This window comes from Schistocerca serialis, chromosome 7, assembly GCF_023864345.2.
Source record: "Schistocerca serialis cubense isolate TAMUIC-IGC-003099 chromosome 7, iqSchSeri2.2, whole genome shotgun sequence".
NCBI classification, from domain to species: Eukaryota; Metazoa; Arthropoda; class Insecta; order Orthoptera; family Acrididae; genus Schistocerca; species Schistocerca serialis.
Genome location: NC_064644.1, coordinates 95011872 through 95031866, shown reverse-complemented (window position 1 = coordinate 95031866; position 19995 = coordinate 95011872). Strand labels below are relative to the sequence as shown.

Here is a 19995-nt window from a genome sequence, read left to right as displayed (position 1 = left end):
CCATATGGTCTTGATTGACATCCACTAGGCTCTTTTATGAGTGCTATGAAGTGGACATTCTTTGAACTTTAACATTCTTTCAGAGCCATATAGATGAAGATGTGTCTTGCTGCTAGACTTTGCAACTATGGGTTATCAGTCACCGCTAGCATTAGAGTTATTTGTTAAAGTGATTGCAAACAAACTACACCTTATGTTTTTTATAAACAATTTGTTTGTAGTTACTTTTTGTGTGACCTTTTTTGTACCTGGAAAGTGAGTGAGAACCCGTTACAGATAAGGGTCATTTTTATCTCACTCCTGTAACTGAACCTGGTTGTGACATCCAACAAAACCTATTAAAAGTCTATTGTCATACTGTTGTGACCTTACCTATTTACTACCTTTGCCCATATTTCATCTCTCTCACAGTTTCACACCATGATGATGATTGATAAGCTTTTGTCATTATTTACCCATTAAAAGTGATCTCCTAATTTTTTGTCACCATGTAATGTAATAGAAGTATTAGCAGATGTATATAATGGAGACAAAAGTCACTGACAGGACAGCACCACACTCTGTGACAAGTGACATGGAGGATGGGGGGGGGGGGGGGGGGGGGAGGAGTCATAGAGATTTTCAAAGGGTTATGTGTTTATTGTGCTCTTATCTGTATTGAATATTAGGTGGAAACTGTTCAGTTATTATTGTCATATTTTACTTTTGCAGCTGAAAAATGCAGCAGCAAATGTGCTGAGAGAAACGTGGCTCATTTACAAGCATACGAGGCTAGTAAAACGAGTCAACCCAGGACGTGTACGCACGCACCAGCGAAAGTTCCTCCTTGCCATTTATGCGTAAGTAACTGTTCTGAAAATAATTAGAAAAGCATAGGCCACAGAATTCTGGAAAACAAAGCCAAGAACTTTTATGTTTAATTTAATAAGTTGTACTATATTAGACTTGATGAAAAGAATACAAAGTGTGCTGGTAATCTCATGCTAAGCAATGAAATGAAATGTACTGATCTTAAAAGATTGCTAACTTTTTACAATCTTATTTTTATTGGTTGTTTGGTGCACATACAATGTAGCCTATATCTTATTACATACATGGTATATATGGCGATTAAAAATGTTCTGTAGGAGGTCATAGTAAGTCAAACTTCCTGGCTGATAAAACCAGGTATCAGATCTGGTCACAAACTCAGAATATTGCCTTGATTAGGTAATGTTATTGTTGACAGAGTTATCACATATCTGAATAGCTCGTATACAAAGCACAGTGAAGTGTGTAGCAGAATGAGTTCCCACTGTACTACATTCCATTCTTGTGTAGAGTACAGGAAGAAAGAGTGCTTAAAAGCCTCTGTGCATCTTACAGTTGGTCTGATCTTGTCTACACAGTCCCTGCAGGATCAATATATAGGGGGATGTGGTGTATTTCTAGATTTTTTGGTTATTTATTTTTCTCAAAACTTTGTAAGTAGGTTTTAGTGGGATCATTGACCTCTATCTTCAGGTTTCTGCCAGTTGAGGTTTTTCAGTATTTTTGGGACATTCTCCCATAAACAAAAAAAAACCCTGTGAACATTTATGCAGGGCTTTGTATACATTCAATATTCCCTGTTACTCATATTTGTGCCACATACTTGATCAGTATTAAGTTATAGCATGTACATTCTGCAGCAGAGTGAAAGATTCATTATGACACATAGTAACAGTTAACAAATTGCAATAGCACAGCTTTGTAACTACCAAGAAATACAATTCTTTAGGCTTATTGAGGGGAGAAAAAAAGATAAATAATCTTGCACATATGGTTATTTCCTCTGAAGTGATACTGTAGCATTATCTTCCAGTTATATGATGACTTCTCTTGGTAAAGATTAGACTACACACAAATTTTTTACTGTTATCAGACTGACTACTTCTTGCTCTTTCCTTGATTTTATTTTCTAATATGCCAACTGCCTATTTTGGTTGGTTTTAAAGAGTGTTTCTTAATGCTTTTTACTAGCACCTAGGTTGTTTTGATGGGACAGAGTAGGTAATGATTTGAACAAGAACCCAATATCTGGATGTGAACTATTCTGTGCTACTGGAACAAACACACAAGACAATGTGTTCCATTATCCCATATTTTTTGGTGAAAGGGTAGTAGTACTTTGCAATAGTTGTGTTAATTACTACATTTGTAATCAACTAATGAAGTGTTGAGAGTGATACTGTCATCAACATATAACTTTGTGCAGAAGAGTAAGCAGATTGAAACACTAATGTCACACTAATTTCCACATCATAAAATGAAAAACCTTTTAAAAAATTATTGACTTTTCAAGTATTGAAAGCCCATTGTTAAATGTAAATAATGGAAGGAGTACAGATAATGCTGACCACATAGTTGAAGCATTGATAGACACATAAACAAAATGTTGCTAAGCTTTCAGGTGAATAAACATCACAAACCCAATCACTGATAATTACTGACTTCAAACCACAACTGAACATATAACTGTCTTGCTTGAACAACACTAGCAATCAATAGTACAAAGACTCTACTTGTATATTAACAACACCAACCATTTCATAGATTGTCTGAAATCTGTACCTGTCCCACTCCCATCACACACCATTTCCCATCACCATTTGATGCCACTCCCATCCATACAATCAAATCCCATGTACAAGATCTGTCTGTTGCTGAACATTACCTCAACCAGCACCCATCTGATTCCAAGCCTATGATGTCCTTCCTGCTTACCTTATACTTATGAAAAATTACTTTACCTTTAAAGGGTGGTGTACAAATAGGTCAGGGGCACAGCCATGCGAAGAAAGATGGCTCCTTCCTATGCCAACTTTTTCGTGAGAAGCTTGGAGAAGCTTTCCTGGGATACATAATCCTTCAGCCCCTGGTTTGGTTTAGATACACTGATGACATCTTTGCCATATGGACTCATGATGAGGCTGACTTGTTAAAATTTTTGGAGTGTCTAGATGCATTCATCCAGTTAAATTTCACATGGTCTTACACTGAACCCCATGCCACTCTCTTTCATGTTATCTCATCTTCACTGAGGATCAGCTACATGCTTCTGTTCATGTTAAGTCTACAAACAAACAACAGTACTTGCATTTTTACAGTTCCCATCCTTTCCACACCAAATGTTCCCTGACATATAGCCTTGGCGTTTTAGGCAAACATATATGTTCAAATGCACCGTCTTTATAACAGTACACCACTATTCCCACCTCAACCTTCACTGTAGGTAATTACCTCACCAATCTAGATCAAAAGCAAATTTCCCGAGCTACCACATCCAATCCTGGTACTGCTGATCACTCCTAAAACCACCTTCGGAGTACGCCTCTTGTCACTGAGGACTATCCTGGCCTCATAAGTATTAATCAGGTACTTTGACAAGGCTATGACTTTCTAAAATCTTGCCCCTAAATAAGGTCCATTCTGTCTGACATTTTGCCTGTCACACCTAGAATAGCTTTTCATCATCCCCCATTCTCTACAATATCCTAGTCAAATGCCATAATTCTTCTGCACCCATTTCCCTCCCCTATTGCTCATAAAAATGTGACCATCCTTGCTGTAAGATTTGCCCCATGGTTCCTCATACCACTTCCTGTACCAGCCTTGTACGATATGTTTCACCTTTAAGCTCTCAGGTTTTCATACCTCATCTGATGCAATCCCCAACAATCAGTCTCTCCTTCTCATCTTGTTCACTAAGTCTACCCTGACCTGGGGTTATGGGCAACGTCTGTGTAAATCTTGCCATGGCCTGAACTTCACAAGCCCTTTACTTCATCCGTCTTCTTTTCCCTTCAATCTTTCTGCCAGGAGGAGGAGCCACTGACTCCAAAAGCTTGCATATTTCCATAACTTCTGTAAGTGTTTTCTCGTACCACTGATTGATATAAAAATTTAATTTATTTGATTCCTCTTTGAAGAAAAGTACTTGTATTATTAGTAACAAACATTTTCATGAGACATAATACCTCTTTCTTATACATTCACTTGAATTTAATTTGTTTTCTCATATGCTCATGTTCACTAAAAAATATATATATTAAAGTGACACAGCTTATCGTTCAACTTTCTTCATGTTCTGCCATATTTCGTTAGAACCAGTAAACAGTGTAGACAAACAGAATTTTATGGATATGCCAAAGGTACTGTCCTTGTGAAAGAAAATCTAGATGTACTTGACAATGGCCATAAAGGCCAAAACAGTCTGTCTTAAATAAAGATTAATTATTATAAGCAGCTATTTGGTGCATCTATTCTAATAATCATGTCATTATCAGACATATATTATAGTGCTGGCCCTAAAGAAGAAAAAAATAAAAAAGAAAGAAAAAGCTTACTATTTATCAAGTGATACTTCTTATTAATCCCTTGTGATTCTTATCATAAAAATGGAACATACTATGAAATGCACTGTTTATCTTTCATGTTTCCAGTTAAATGAACACCGCACAAACATAAAAAACTAAAACATTATCACCATGGCTATTTCTGCTGAATGAATTTTTTCCCTTCTTTGGAAATAGCCCATAAAAGGAAATCTATTGTTATAATCTTACTTTTTCTCTGCTTTAAATAAATCTATTGACATCTCAATTATTATGATAAAATGCCTTAAAATATATTAATTTAAATAGCTAGATAAAAATGTACTCATCAGGTGGCAACAGGAGAACAAAAATACAAAGGCATTTAAATTTGCAAGTTTTCGGAGTCAGTGGCTCCTTCTGGCCATAGGGTTGAAGGAGAAGGAAGAGGGGTGAAAGAAGAGGAGTAGTGAGGTTCAGGAAATAGGGAGAGTACAGAAAAGTTGCCTGGTTCAGGGGAGACTTCCCGAATGGGATGAGAAGGAAAGACCGATTGTTGGGGACTGCACTGGATGAGATTTGAAAACCTGAGAACTTAAAAGTGGAAGATAGTGTAATACACAAGATAGGTTTAGTGCCAAAACAATGTGCATGAATTAATTAGTGCAGAAAGCTAAGAGCATTGTTTGTGGCAGAGGTGGGGGTGTGGATAGAAAATGAAAGATACAGAAAACTAAAAGGGTGTGAAGAAATGAAGAGTTATTGTTAAGAAATTCTGAGACCAAAGAATTTAACATAAATTAAGACCAAATGGGTGGCAAGAACCAAGAACATGTAATGCCAGTTCCCATCTGGGGAGTTCTGAGAAACTGGTGTTTGGGGGAAGACTCTAGACAGCATGTGTGGCAAAACAGGCACTGAGGTCATGACGAATGTTGTAGAGCATACTCTGCAGCAGGATATTACATGTTCCCAGTTGAACCCTCTGCCTCTGCTCATTCATCCTAACAGATAACTTGGTGGTAGTCATGCCAGTGAAAAACATTGAACAGTGTTTATATAACAGCTATTATGACATGGGTTGTTACACTGGTGGCTCTCCCTTTGGCAGGGCCATTTACAGGACTGATACAGGTGGTTGGAGGGTGCACAGGCAAGTCTTACAGTGGGGACAATCACACGGGTAGCAGGCAAAGGGTAGGTAATGGGTGCAGAAGGAACAAAGGGTCTTACAAGCATACTGCAGAGATTGGAAAGATGACAAAAGCTATTTGGGGTTTGGTGGACAAAATGTTGGACAGAATGGACCTCATTTCAGGTCATGATTTTAGGAAGTCATAGCCTTGTCCAAGTAACTGATTAATATGTTCAAGATCAGTGAGTGAGAAGAGATATACTCCTAAGTTTTTTCTTGAAAGTATCAGCAGTGCCAGGATTGAATGTGATGTCCTAGGAAATCTGCTTTTGAACTAAGCTGGTGGAGTAATTACATCCAGTGAAGTCTGAGGTCAGAATGATGGTGTATTACTGTAAAGAGTCTGCATCTGAAGATATATGTTTGCCTCAAATGCCAAGGCAGTATGGGAGGCAACATTTGACATGGAAAGGATGGAAACTGTCAAAATATAAGTACTTGCTATTTGTTAGTTTGTTTAGTGTGAACAGAATTGTCTAGCTGACCATCATTGAGGATGAGGTCAACATCATGAAAGTGGCATGGCATTCAGAATAGGATCATATGAAATTTAACTAGATAAAAGTATTTAGACACTCCAAAAATTTTAAAATGACAGCTCCCCGTGAGCTCATAAGGCAAACATGTCATCAATGTATCTAAACCAAACCAGAAGCTGAAGGTTTTGGATCCCAGGAAAGCCCCCTCCAAGTGATGCACGAGAAGGTTGGCATTGCAAAGCGCCATCCTGGTTCCATGGTCATGCCCCTGGTCTGTCTGTATGTCTGGCCTTCAAAGGTAAAGTAGTTGTTGGTAAGTGCAAAGTTGACCAAGATGAGCAGGAAGGACATCATAGGTATGGAATCAGGTAGGCACTGACTGAGGAAATGTTCAGCAGCAGATCAACGATGTAGATGGGTGGATGCTGGTATAGAGGGAGGTGGCATCAATGGTGAGAAGCAAGGTGTGTGGTGGGAGTGGGACAGACACGGATTCCAGATGATCCAGGAAATGGTTGGTGTCTTTAATATAGGGGGGAATTCTTTGCGCTAGATGTTGCAGGTGTTAATCAATAAAGGCAGATATTCATTCAGTGGGTGCTCTGAAGCCAGAAACAATGGGACTGCCAGCGTAATTGGATTTGTGGATCTTAGGAAGAAGGTAAAATATTGAGGTGCCTGGTTTTCATGGAGAAAGAAGTTCTATGGGTTGAGGTATTAGTCCTTGTGAGGGGCTCGAGGTTTTAAGGAGGGGCTGCAGGTTAGTTTGTGTCACATGGATGGGATCTTCATGGCAGATGCCGTATGTAGAGGTGTCAGACAGCTGGCATAGACCTTCACTTACATACTCCAATTGGTCAAGTATCACAGTGGTAGAGCCCTTATCTGCTGGGAGGATAATTATGGAGTAATCAGTTTTTAGGGAATGAAGAGCCTGGAGTTCTGCAGAGCATAGGTTAGGGTCTTGTCGTAGGGTCCTGAGAAATGGTTGTGGAACAATGTTGGGAAGACTTGTAAGCAATGACTTTAAGGTAGTGGGTTGGATTAAGTTGATCTTCATGGTGGGAACTGTGTAAGTCAGGGTTCAATGTCAGTTTTGTTGTTGGAAAGATTTTGGGATTGGGTTTCAAAGTGATTTTTGCAGTTGAAATTATGTGTTAAGGAAAGTAGGTCCTTCATCAAAAAAACATGATTAAATGCAGGTTTAGAGCTGAAAGTGAGATGTTTGTGTAATACAGATATTTCAGGAGGGGAGAGGGCCTTAGATGAGAGGTGGAGAACACTGTACTGTTGTGACAGGTTCTTGTGATAATGAGCTATCACTGCTGTGGGTGACAGAGCTGAAGACTGGGGGATTTAAGAAGCTTGTCCAAGCTCGGTTTCTATGTTGTGGCTGTTTAGGGAGCCACAGAGGGACAGAAAGTGAAACACCATTGTTGAGGTAGTTTAGGAGAAGGTGGAATAGCTTTTTGAGGTGAAGGCTGGCATATTGTTGCAGTTAGAAGTTGGCTTGGTAGACAATACCATCAAGGAAACATGAGGGGTAGATTACTGCAGGATGTAGAAGAAGGAGAAGAGTATGCTGGAGCGGAAGTTGGCAGATGAGGCATACAGGTCACAGATTAGCCAGGTACATGCAAGAGATTGCGGTATTTGAAACTACAAAAGGGACAGGCATAGAGTAGGATTGCATCCAGAAACATGAACTTTCATTATTAGGTCTTTGGGAGTAACTGCCAGGGATAAGCAGATTTCAAAAAGCAGAATGTGGGGCCATAGTTTTGATAGCAGACTTCTGTTTGCAGTAAACCTACTAACAAACACCATACTTAAATTTTGACAGTTTCCATAATTTCCACGTCAAATGTCGCCTCCCGTACAGTCTTGGCATTCAAGGAAGACATATTTGTTTGGATGCAGACTCTTTAAAGCAATATCATTCTCGCCTCAGCCTTCACTGGATGCGATTACCCCACCTGCCTAGTTCAAAGGCAGATTTTCACACCATCACACCCAGATCTGGTACTGCTGATACTTCCAAAATAAAGCTTAGGAGTACACCTCTTGTCACTCAGTATTATCCTGGTCCAACTAGAATAGCTTTTCATTGCCCCCCAAGTCTCTACGATATCCTTGTCAGACTCTTTTCTCCTTCTGCACCCATTTCCCTACCCTATGGTTTCTACCCATGTGACCATCCCCACAGTAAGACTTGCTGCATGCACTCTCCTACCCCCCACCTATACCAGCACTGTAACTAGCAAAACATATATTATCAAATGGAGAAGAGCCACTTGCGATATGACCCATGTTATATACTAGCTATGTAAACACTTTTCAGACTTTTACATTGGCATGACTATCACAAAGTTATCGGTTAGGATGAATGGGCATAGGCAGAGGATGTGTATGGCAGTACACAATGTCCTGCTGCAGAGCATGCTCTACAACATGACAGTTGGGACGTCAGTGCCTGTTTCACCACACATGCCATCTTGATTCTTCCCCCAGACACCAGTTTCTCAAAACTCCACAGGAGGAAACTGGTGTTACAACATGTCTTTGGTTTTTGCCACCCACCTGGCCTTAATTTATACTAAGTCCTTTGGTCTCAGCATTTCTTCACAGTAGCTGCTCGTTTCTTAACTCCCTTTTAGTTATTTGAGTCTTTCATTATCTGACCTGTTGATTCCCCCTTACCCCCCCCCCCCTCCTCCTTCCTCTGCCACAAACAATGTACTCAGTTTTCTGCTCTTATTACCTGAAGTTTTCAAATATTGTCCAGTGCAGTTCCCAACAATGTCTTTCCTTATCATCCCGTCTGATGAGTCTCCCTTGACCCAAGGTTCTGGATGACTTTTCCGAACTCTCCCTATTTCCTAAACCTCACCAGTCCTTTTCCTTTGCCTCTTTTCCTTCTCTTTCAGTCCTTGTGCCAGAAGAAGAAGCCACTGGCTCCAAAAGAGTCTCATGCCAGTGTTTGGTGACTAATTTTTTAGCTATCCAATTACATTATGTTTTTTTTAAAATATTGCATTTCAGTTGAAACTGTCAAAACTCTGCTGCAAAAACATCACACAATTCTACCATCATTTTCTTGCACCCACTTTTCTCATGTCCCATAGTTTTTGTAGAATGTTAAATACCTAATCACTTGAAATACCTGCACTCTTTCCTATCCCATGGAGCTTTGCATGGTAGTCAGCCAATACAATATCACATGTTACATAAAATTTAAACAAACACTCATGCACCTTGGTTGCAGTATAGTCACACTTGTAGCATAGAAAATTGTGTTCACTCTTGCAGGTTTATAGCAAAAATGAAACATTCACTGAAAGTATCCAAATGATGTAGGCATTCAAGCAACATTTGAATTCATTGGTGTTGTGATATGCTACATGTTCATCAGGTGTGTAGATGAATTTGTGGCAATCAAAGTCTGCCATTACTCCTTCATTTCGATAGATAGCTGGTTAGTCATGTTTCCAACATGAAATGTTCTCTAGTAGTGGCTGTACAGATATTAGACGATATAGATAATTTCGTATATGACCCTAGTTTTCGTCAATGTGGTGTGCATTTTTACAAGATTTCCCTTACTATTTCTTGAAACTCTGAAAAGCACAGTATTTTATCCACATGTTGTAAATATAACAATACCTTGAAGTAGGGGTTCTTATAACTATAATGTAAACAGGCAATTTTGTTTTTCCATACTACTACAATTCTGTAGTTTGTAAGTTGTAATCCTTATATTTGGACAATATTTTGTTAATAAACTTCATAGCCATGTAATACAGGGTATTTTCAAATGAGCCTTGTCTCTGACAAGGCAGCATTTAGCCTAATCTATGCCTTGCTTCATAAGTACGTGTAAAAGAATTTCATTCCAAAAGTTTTCTTAAACTCAAACAAGAGTATTTCATATGTAAACAGAAAAGGAATTGTTATTAAGTCAAGACTTTTGAATAATAGTTTACATGATTGCATTTTGTTCATTCTCAGCATAGTTGTTAATTTTTTTTACACTCTACACTCTGATGAGGTTTGCTTTTTCAGTACACCAAAAAAATATGCCTTAGCTAACAACTGATATAAAATAAACACAACAAACAATTTCACTAACAGTTAAGTCTGTTACATAACTTAGAACACTGATTGCATTAACAAAACTGTTTTATAACCCCCTCCCCCGAAAAAATCTCTCTTCACACACACACACACACACACACACACACACACACACACACACTCACAGAAAGGGGATAATTATGCTGCCACAAAAATTTTTGGTCATTTGCTGAATACCACTAAAAGTCCGACAAATAGCCAACCAACATTTAAAAGCAAATTAAAAGAATTTCTGAATGACAACTTCTACTCAATAGATGAATTTTTAGATATGAAGTAGTAACTGAAAAAAAATTATTTATTATTTTGTGTAGAGAAAACCTACATTAAAGTGACACTTTCCACATCATTACGAAATGTTGTATTCATGGTCTATGTATGTACACACACACACACACACACACACACACACACACACACACACACACACACCATGTAAACTGAAATACGTGCAAAATTGAATACTCAACAGCACAGACTGAAGCCGAAGATCATAACTCATCGTAGGAGTAGTTTGTTTGATAGGAAGATGTGTAGAGGAGTCAGATGCTTGGGCTACATTGAAGGAACTGTTATGCAAGGTTGTGTGGTCAGCTGTTTCATGTCCAGTCCCTAAGGGAGACATGGCTGGACCTTTTCTCAGAGACTAGTTGAAGTTGAAAATGTGAATGCCAGCTAGCAGTCCTGCAGCTAATCAGGGAGGCATAGGCATCAACCTGCAAGGGAAAGAAGGACCTCTAGCAAGCATGCTTGTCCATGCTGAGGTAGAAGTAGCGGGACAGTGATGGACAGGCTGCCCTCCTTGTTGATAGGAGCTGTGACGTCTTCATCAGTGCTGTTCAGAATCTGAAAGGAGTAAATGGAAGACTGGTCATCGTGAGGCCAAACGGGCACAGCTAACACAAAGATCATGCTGTTGCAGAGCTGAATAGAGAGATCCGTGTCACAGAAATTGGAGATGTTGACTGTGAAGACAACTGCACTGTCAGACATGGGCTGTGAGGACACAGGAGAATCATGAAGCTGATTATCGCTGCTGGAGAACCTTCACACACAGCACTTGTGTTGTGTTGTGCACTGGGAGAGATAGAAGCTTGGATTGAATTGTCATTGCTTGCAGCAAGAACCATGTCGTCTGTGTGCTCCTGAGTCAAATCTGTGATCCAACATGGTTAATAGAAACTGTTTGATGACTCCAATTGAGAAGGATGTCCACTGTGTTATTAGCATGCCTGTGTACCCTAAGCAGATCAGAATATGGAGGTTGGAGGGCCACCTGGACTGTGTTACTGCGTAGCATGACATACTTGTAGTTTGCCAAATCGCTATGTATGAACACCCATGGCAGGGTGTGAGGATGTGGGGCCAGCATGTGTATAGTAGCGATGTGCGAGCAGGTGCACTCAGCTAGAGCAGAAAACACATCCAGAGATGGGAGTTTGGTGTTCTCAGTGAACTCTGCAGATAGCAATAGAGGCTCACCATAGAGGTTATCAGTGAAGGAGGCATTCAAGTCAATTTCGTGAGCTGTGTGGATGCCAAGTAAGACCAGGACCTCTGACCAAGGGTCACTGTGGGATATGAATTGCTTTAAGTGTACGGTGTGAACATTCAACTTGTTCATTGCTCTGCGGGTGGTGCACAATTGTAAGGAAGTTATTGACACTGTGCAAGATACATACTGAGCGAGGTGGCGCTGTGGTTAGCAAACTGGACTTGCATTCTGGAGGATGACGGTTCAGTCCCACAACTGGCCATCCTGATTTAGGTTTTCCATGATTTCCCTGAATTGCTTCAGGCAAATGCCGGGATAGTTCCTTTGACAGGGCATAGCTGACTTCCTTCCTCATCCTTCCCTAATCCAATGAGACTGATGACCTCACTGTTTAGTCTCTTCCCCCAAATCAATCCAATCCAATCCAAGACACACAATTTGGTGAAGAGCAGAGAATCAAAGTGGCATCCCAGGTCAGTAGTGATGGAAGAGGAACATCTAAACCACGAAATCCATACAGAAACAAAGGGATGTGTGACAATCAGCATTGATGTCCAGAAGAGGAGCAGTGTCAACCCATCTGGTTACCTGATCAATGGCCAAAAGGATATATCTGAACCCTCCAGATGAGGGAATGGGTTCCATGATGTCAACATGCATGTGTTGAAGGCATGCTGAGCCAAACAAAAGGTTCTATAATAAGGTGGGTTGTAGACTTGGTGTTTGGGTGTGGTAGATCATGTGTAGCCAAGCAAACTATCCAATGGAGTCAGAACTAAGGGGCAGAGGTTGCTTGAGTAAACAGGAAGGCAGCAGGAAACCATGATCATGCCGAGTTAAGATCATGTTGCAGATTTTGAAGTTTTGCATCATCTACTTGGATATGAGCCAGTTCATCCACGTCTAGTGGAGAAGAGATGGCAGTTCACTCACAACAGGTAATCCACAGCCATGTTGTCTGCCCCTCTGATATACCAAATGTCAGTGGTATACTGGCTAATCAAGTCCATGTGGCAGACTCTCAATGGAGTGAGGTCTTGTGCAGGGTTATGAATAATGCAAGTACGTGGTTTATGATCAGTAAAAATCATAACTTCGTGCTTTTAAAAGTAGTCATGGAAGTATTGTATGGCTTTATTAACCATGAGTTACTCACAGTTGAAAGCTGACCATTTGCATTGAGAAGCAGTGAGTTTCTTCAAGAAAAATAGAGGGTTTGTGTTGTATCACCAACATGCTGTTGTAGAACTGTGCCGGTCGAAGTGTCACTCACGTCAGCTGTGACAGAAATGGAAGATGCGAATGTCCAGTAGCAGGTGCACAAGTGTGACAGTGTTCAAAAGTGCAGTCTTATGTGCATTGACACTTGAAGCATTTCATCTGACCACTGTACCTTCCATATCCCAGAAGTGTTCTTGCCCACCAAGGTGTCCATCAATGGGGCTGGTAGAAAAGAAGCATGAGGCATATGGTGCCAGGTAAAATTTAGCATACTGAGAAATCATCATAGAATGGTCTCTGGTAATGGCAGGTCATTAATTGATGCAACATGGTCCGAAGTTGGACAGATTCCCTCCACGGTGAAGGGGTATGTCTCCACACTGTGATCAATGAGTGCTTTAAGAACATGTGTTAAATGTTGCTCAAGCTCCTTGGTGGAGGTGCAATAGATAAGAATGTAGTTGAGACAGCCATAGCAACAAGAGAATCAGTAAATCTTTGCCAAGTCTGAGCCACATTTTTTGGGCTCTAAGGCATCCGAACAGTCCATGATTGCTGTTTTGGGAACATCATTTTTTAACATAGGAATCTGATGGTAAGCTTTGTGACATTAAAAAACACTAAATACTCTAACCCTGTTAAGCAGTTGCATGAAGTCCTGAATGTAGGCGATGGAACAGTTGACCATAATAGTGCGTGTGTTAAGTTTCCAATAGTCATCACACAACCAAAAAGAACCATCCTTCTTAGGCACAAGGTGAATGGGAGCAGAGCAGTTACTGTCTGAAGGGCGTACAATGTCCGCACCTAAAAGTTCATGAATAACTGCTTTAGCATGACACTTTTTGGGGCTGAGGCATTGTTTTTTGTAATGCACAGGAGATCCTATCATCATTGTTATCCTGTGACAAGTACCGTTAGTGATAGCACAAAGTATGCAAGCAAAGAACACAATTACGACCTTGCAAAGAGTTGGTGCAAGTAGGCAAAACATTTGAAAGAGCGATGTCACTGACCTTAGCTTGTGCAGGCAAAGGCTCTGCTGGGGCCATCATGGTTGTGGAGGAAGTGAGGGTGATATGCGTCAGCCACAAACCAGTGAGGCAGCTGAGACTGTGTTAAGCATGTGCCAGTTTCTCTGGTGCGTCATTGATAAGGTTTGTGAGCTAAATCATTTTCTTTGTGTATAGCATTGATCTCAGCACATCGATTAGTGATCTCAAACAAAGTGTCAGGAGGGAACTATCAGTGTTTCACCCTCGGGTAGAGGTAGGAGAATCTTATCAAGTCTTGAAGGAGATGTAGCATTAGAAGGACTGTAGAAGCCTGGGATGTGGATGCCTGTTGTATGGTAAATCAGGGATTTCATCAGCAAATCTGGAGAGAGACCAAAGCTTTTTGGAAAATCAATTCCAAGGTCTGGACCATCAACATCTGAATGATGTGAAATGTCCAAATGAACTGCATCTGCAGTGAGAGCTGGAGCCAGAGTTCCACTGTTCTGTGAACATTAATGTGCTAGCTGTTAGCTGCACAGAGACCAAGTTCTGCTGGAATTAATTGAGTGGGGGCACAAGAGGATGGGATGATGCTGGCATCCACTCCCATATCCATAAGGAAGTTCAGGTTATTGTAGTGGTCTTAGATATAAGAGGCATCCTCAAGTTGTGGTTACCATATTCAGTAATTGTGAACTGAACAGCAGTGTTGTGAGCAATGGCACCTAGACCAGGAACCAGCAGCATAATTACTCTGGGTGGGGAGTGAGTCAGTTGTCACTTGCACCAATTGTTGTGCTACACTGTGGTTGATTGCTCATCCAGATAGTGAGTCGGCAGGACTCGTAGGTGTTAAGAAATCCGAAGATGGCAGTGTGTGTGGTGCTGGCCACTAGGTGGTTGCATGCTACTTTGCTATGGCAAGTCAGCTCTTGTGCAACCTCTATCAGATGAGTGCATCATCAGAATAAGGGAGTGGAGCCACTGCTACCAACTTTCTCATTCTCCAGAGCAGAGCAGTAGGAAGTAGTTGCTTGTGTCTGATAATTCTGTAGGCCTGGTCTGCCATCCGAAGCTAGCTCTTCGGAGGATAGATGGATTGAGAGAGGAAGTGCAGGTGGAGTTCATGTGGATGCTTGATGAGCACGATATCCATAATGGCATCAGGCATGACTTGTCCCACCTGTGCCTGCAGGTGCCTCCACATCTGTAAAGATGATTTTTTGCCTAGATGTTCCTTGCGGATTATGTGGTGAATAGCTTCTCCTGGTGGATCAATAGACATTTGATGATTCTTCCATTTGTTGTAGCATATTTGAGCTCTGCTGGCAGGCTCAGTAGTAGGTCACTGATAAGATCTGTGATGTAGGTGGCTGCACTGGTACCTTCCTCATAGATGGTGAAGACTCTTGATTGATGGCACCATATGAAGTGGGATGTGGCACCATATGAAGTGGGACGAAAGTGTGATGCATTACCCAATGTCACCATAGGTAGGAGTGGGGGGAAGGGGGGGGGGGGCAAGGCTTGCCACAAGGCTTGCTCAACACAACAGGTGCAGATGAAAACCTGTCTGTGGAGATAGAATGACCATGGCCATAGAAGGATGAAGCTGTAGATCGGAAGACTGAACAGTACCTTGCCACATAAATCTGGAATAACTGTCCTTCATCTGTTGTGGGTAAGATGCCAAGGGATGTGGTAGATGCATCAAGACAAAAGCTTGAGGTATGAATTCCTGTTTCAACTGGCATAAGCTGTGATTTGGAGTGGTAGATGGGATGTGGTAGCCGCCATACACTGCCATTTGTAATGCAGCTGTAGTATACGGGTCTAGCCATTGTGGCACATACAAGCTTAGGTTCATTGAATGAAGGCAGTGTGACTTGCAGATACAAAATCAGGTGAAACTGGTACTTACACTATCGATGTTGGCTGTGCTTCACAGTCAAAATCCAATATGTAGGGATGAAAAGCAAGGTCCAAAGTACTACACAGTAGGCGATACATTTTCTATTGGTTGATAATGAGTAACAATAATACATGAAACAAAACTAATAATTCTGAAACAGAACTAATAATTCACCAATGAAAACTGATTCTGGGTCACCACTGTGGATGATATCTGTCTATGCTCAATGGAGATACGAGAAGACACCACTTTAAATACAGAATGTGTGTTATTGTTGAAGTAACACAACATGTAAACTGAAACACATGTGAAAGCAAAAACACAAGCGCATTGACAGAAGTCAAAGATCACAACTCATCACAGGAGTAGTTTGTTTTATTATCGATAGTCACCACATATATAAAATTTTGTTTGATCTTGGAATGGACACTTTGTGTTTATTTAAGGCTCCATTTCATGGCATTATTATTTATACAAGTTTCAAATTCTTAGACAGTTTGTTTGGTATTTTGTGCTAATTCTTTGTTGCTTCTGCAGCATATTTGATTTTGAGTCATCTTTATACAAAGTAATTTGAGTTTATCTTCCATTATCTCTCATGTCATTCATGAAATAAAGGAACAATAACAGGCCCAGTATCACTCACTGGCGTATGCGTGCTTGTATCATTTTACCAATTTGTCCATGCTTTCTAACCTTTTTGTTGTATAGCTACCTCTGTTTTCTACTTTTGAAATAAGATGAGAACCAGCTTAAAGATTTTCCATGGAAACCATAAACAGCCATTTTTTATGCAGAATTAGGGCCACAGTACTATAATAATGGAGTTTGGGAGGATTACATTTTAAGATTCAAAAATTCTGGTATTCTACTGATGACAATAATTTAGAATAGAGACATCGTTTTAATTAGAGTGTTTTCAATAAGGTGAGATATTATCTGGAAAGGTGAGACTAAGGGCCTTCAAATGAGGCACATTGCACTGAGGTGAAAAAAATGATGGAATAGCAATACACACATTTACAACCGTGGCAGTATCATGTACACAAGGTATAAAAGGGCAGTGCATTGGGAAAGCTTTCATTTGTATTCAGGTGATTCCTGTGAAAAGGTTTCCAATATGATTATGGCCACATGACAGGAACTAACAGACTTTGAACATGGAATGGTAGTTGGAGCTAGACACATCAGACATTCCATTTCATGAATCGTTAGGGAATTGAATATTTGAAGATTTCATGCATAACCTCTCACCATGGACAGCACAGTGGCCAATGAACTTCACTTAATGATAGAGAGCAGAGGCATTTGTGTAGAGTTTTCAGTGCTATCAGACAAGCAACACTGCATCAACTAACTGCATAAATCAATGTGAGACATATGATGAACATATCTGTTAGGATAGTTAGACAAAATTGGGGTTATGGGCTATGGCAGCAGCCAATGAGAGTACCTTTGCTAACAGCATAGCATTGCTTGCTGCACCTCTCCTAGGCTTATAACCACATCAGTTGGACCCTAGATCACTTTAAGACCATGGCCTAGTTATACGAGTCCCAATTTCAGTAGGTAAGAGCAGATGGTAGGGTTTGAGTGTGGCGTGCACCAAAGTTGTCAACAAGGCACTGTGCAAGCTGGTGGTGGCTCCAAAGTGGTATGGACTGTGTTTACAAGGAATGGACTGGGTCCTCTGGTCCAACTGAACCAATCATTGACTGGAGATGGTTACATTCAGCAACTTGAAATCCATTTGCAGCCATTCACGGACTCCATTGTTATGGATGACAATGCACCATGTCACCAGGCGACAAGTTTTTGTGATTTGTTTGAAGAACATTATGGACAGTTCGAGCAAATGATTTAGCCACCCAGATCTCTTGACATGAATCCCATGGAACATTAATGAGATATAATCATGAGGTCAGTTCATGCACCAGCAGCTCTTTTCCAATTATGTATGGCTATAGAGGCAGCATAGGCAGCATGGCTCAATATTCCTGCAGGTGACTTCCAGCAACTTGTTGAGTCCATGTCATATTGTGTTCTGCATATGTTACGCAAAGGGAGGTCTGAAATGATATTAGCAGATATCCCATGATTTTTATCATCTCTGTGTAATTTTAAATCCACTATTAAGGGTTTGAATTGAGAAGTGTACTTTGTTGTCATGAATTATAAATTTTTTATATTTCTTTCAATAAAACTTTTGTCAATAATCAAGTTCTGAAATATACAGCTTAAATAAGAATTTGTAGGTTTCACATGTGCATGATTTATGTATTATCTGTAAAACTGAGTAGAAAAGGAGAAAAAAGTGTTTATTTTAGGAGTGGGTTATAGCAAATCAGGCACTCCATCTTGCTACATTTCAATCTGATTTCACTGCCATTAAAATATTCATTAGCAATCTTCAAAAGAGATAGATTCTAAGTATGTATTTTTGTTTATAAGTGAGCAAATTATTTAAAACTCAATCTACTTCCTTTACAGCTTGAGAAAAGTGAAGATGGACCAACGAAAACTCATGGATAATGCCAACACGATAACTGATATGGCAAAGGTAGAAACAATTATTTTATTGGTTGTCTTAGATAACTCTTAAAGGAAAATAAATCCGTCTGTGCAAGTAAACTGAATGCACAGAAGTAGTCTGCTGAAAGTCTAATGTAAAACTAGAATTGAAGCTGGAGAGCATTAAAAAGTATAAGCAGTCATGTCATATTTTCTTTCAGTTGCCCCTTCTGCTGGGAAGCACTAGTGTGTATTTCAAGAATTTTCATTTCAAAAAAATTCATTCATTCATTCATTTGCATATCATGTTCCATCAATCCCATCACAAAAGAGAGACTTCACAGATGTGGAGTGAGTCAAGTTGTACATTAACAGGCAGAAGCAGACACAGCAGGCTACTTCTGTAAAGTATATTAACTACAAATTACGAGTAGTGTTAATCAGATCATACTGATAATTATCAGGAAACTCCTAAATTACTCGATATGCACTTGTGTATATTAGGAAAATCACAATTACTTCCACAAAAAAAAAAAAAAAAAAATTGTACAGTGCATCCTCTTTTCGTCTAATACATCAAAGTAAGCATTTGTGTAAACTTACATGGATGATTATTAGCTGTCCATATACAGGCGAAGGGAAGATCTGTTCAATACAAGGATTAGAATTTGCAGAATTTACATCCCAGAGTCTCAATATTCTGATAAATTATAAAACAAGTAGATAAAGACATATTTTAAAAAATATGAGACAGAATTTTAAGCCAATTCTCTTCAGCAATGAGCTGCCTTTCCTTTCTAATCATCCCAAAACTATCCCTGTTTCCTCCACAAGGAAGGAATCAATAGTTCCAGAAGCTAATGAGTGGATATACTTGCACTATATGTCTATTAGGCCCTACTAAACATTTCACCTCCTCACAGTAAATTCTGACCAGTAGTTGCTTTGTGACTCTTTCTTCTAAGCCAACAGTTACTTTACTGGCACAGGTATACTGCAGTGTGAAAGAAAAGTTCACAGTAAAATAAAGTAATTGTTCGGAGCCAAAAAGAAAAAATGATGTTTTGCACAACTAATTTACTATGCATGCAGGTTAACGCAAATAAAGGGCAGTGGCCATATAGTAACACAGGTATGGTGATATTGATACACAGTGGTGGAAACTTCTGCAATAGTTGGTTAGTTCAGTTGGCTGTATAATAATTCCAGTCTCAGGATGCTGAAGTGTAACTTCACTGTAGAAGTCTCACACATAAATGTATTCAACTTGTATGACAGTCAGAGTTGTGCATTTCATTATCCAGCAGTCAATAAATATAATGGCATCATCTAGGGAAGCATCAGTTGTACTGGAACGTGGTATCTGCTGACTCACAGAAAATGAGAGTGAGCTGAAGGCCACTTAGTCTTAAATTGGCCAGCTAGCAGATCTCACATGCTTGATCAACTGTGGCTGCTGTTCCTTCCTTTCTGGCAGTGCCCTCGCTGGCTGTAAATTTAATTACACTTGTTGATAATGTGACGTCTTCCATTGATACATCTGGTGGGAGTGCAAGATTTCTCCATTTTCACATCTCCACAGAGAGCAGAAGCTGGCCAGTCTGATGCATGGGAGGACAGTGAAGTGGCAGTGGACAGTTGCTTGAGGGAGCCCCTGTGATAAGGTGTGATGTTCTGGTCCCCAGGTAATGGTGGTGAAATTGGAGCTAGAGGCTC

General features: G+C 40.1%; 1 protein-coding gene across 1 annotated transcript in view; it reads left to right on the top strand.

Annotated features, from left to right (window-relative positions):
• The window catches only part of LOC126412344 (small conductance calcium-activated potassium channel protein-like), a 233803-nt gene that overhangs the window by 194301 nt on the left and 19507 nt on the right, over positions 1–19995 (top strand). Inside the window, exons 5-6 of the mRNA XM_050081896.1 lie at positions 712–839; positions 18259–18328. Coding sequence (XP_049937853.1) covers positions 712–839; positions 18259–18328 — 198 coding nt within the window. The remainder of the gene's footprint in view (positions 1–711; positions 840–18258; positions 18329–19995) is intronic.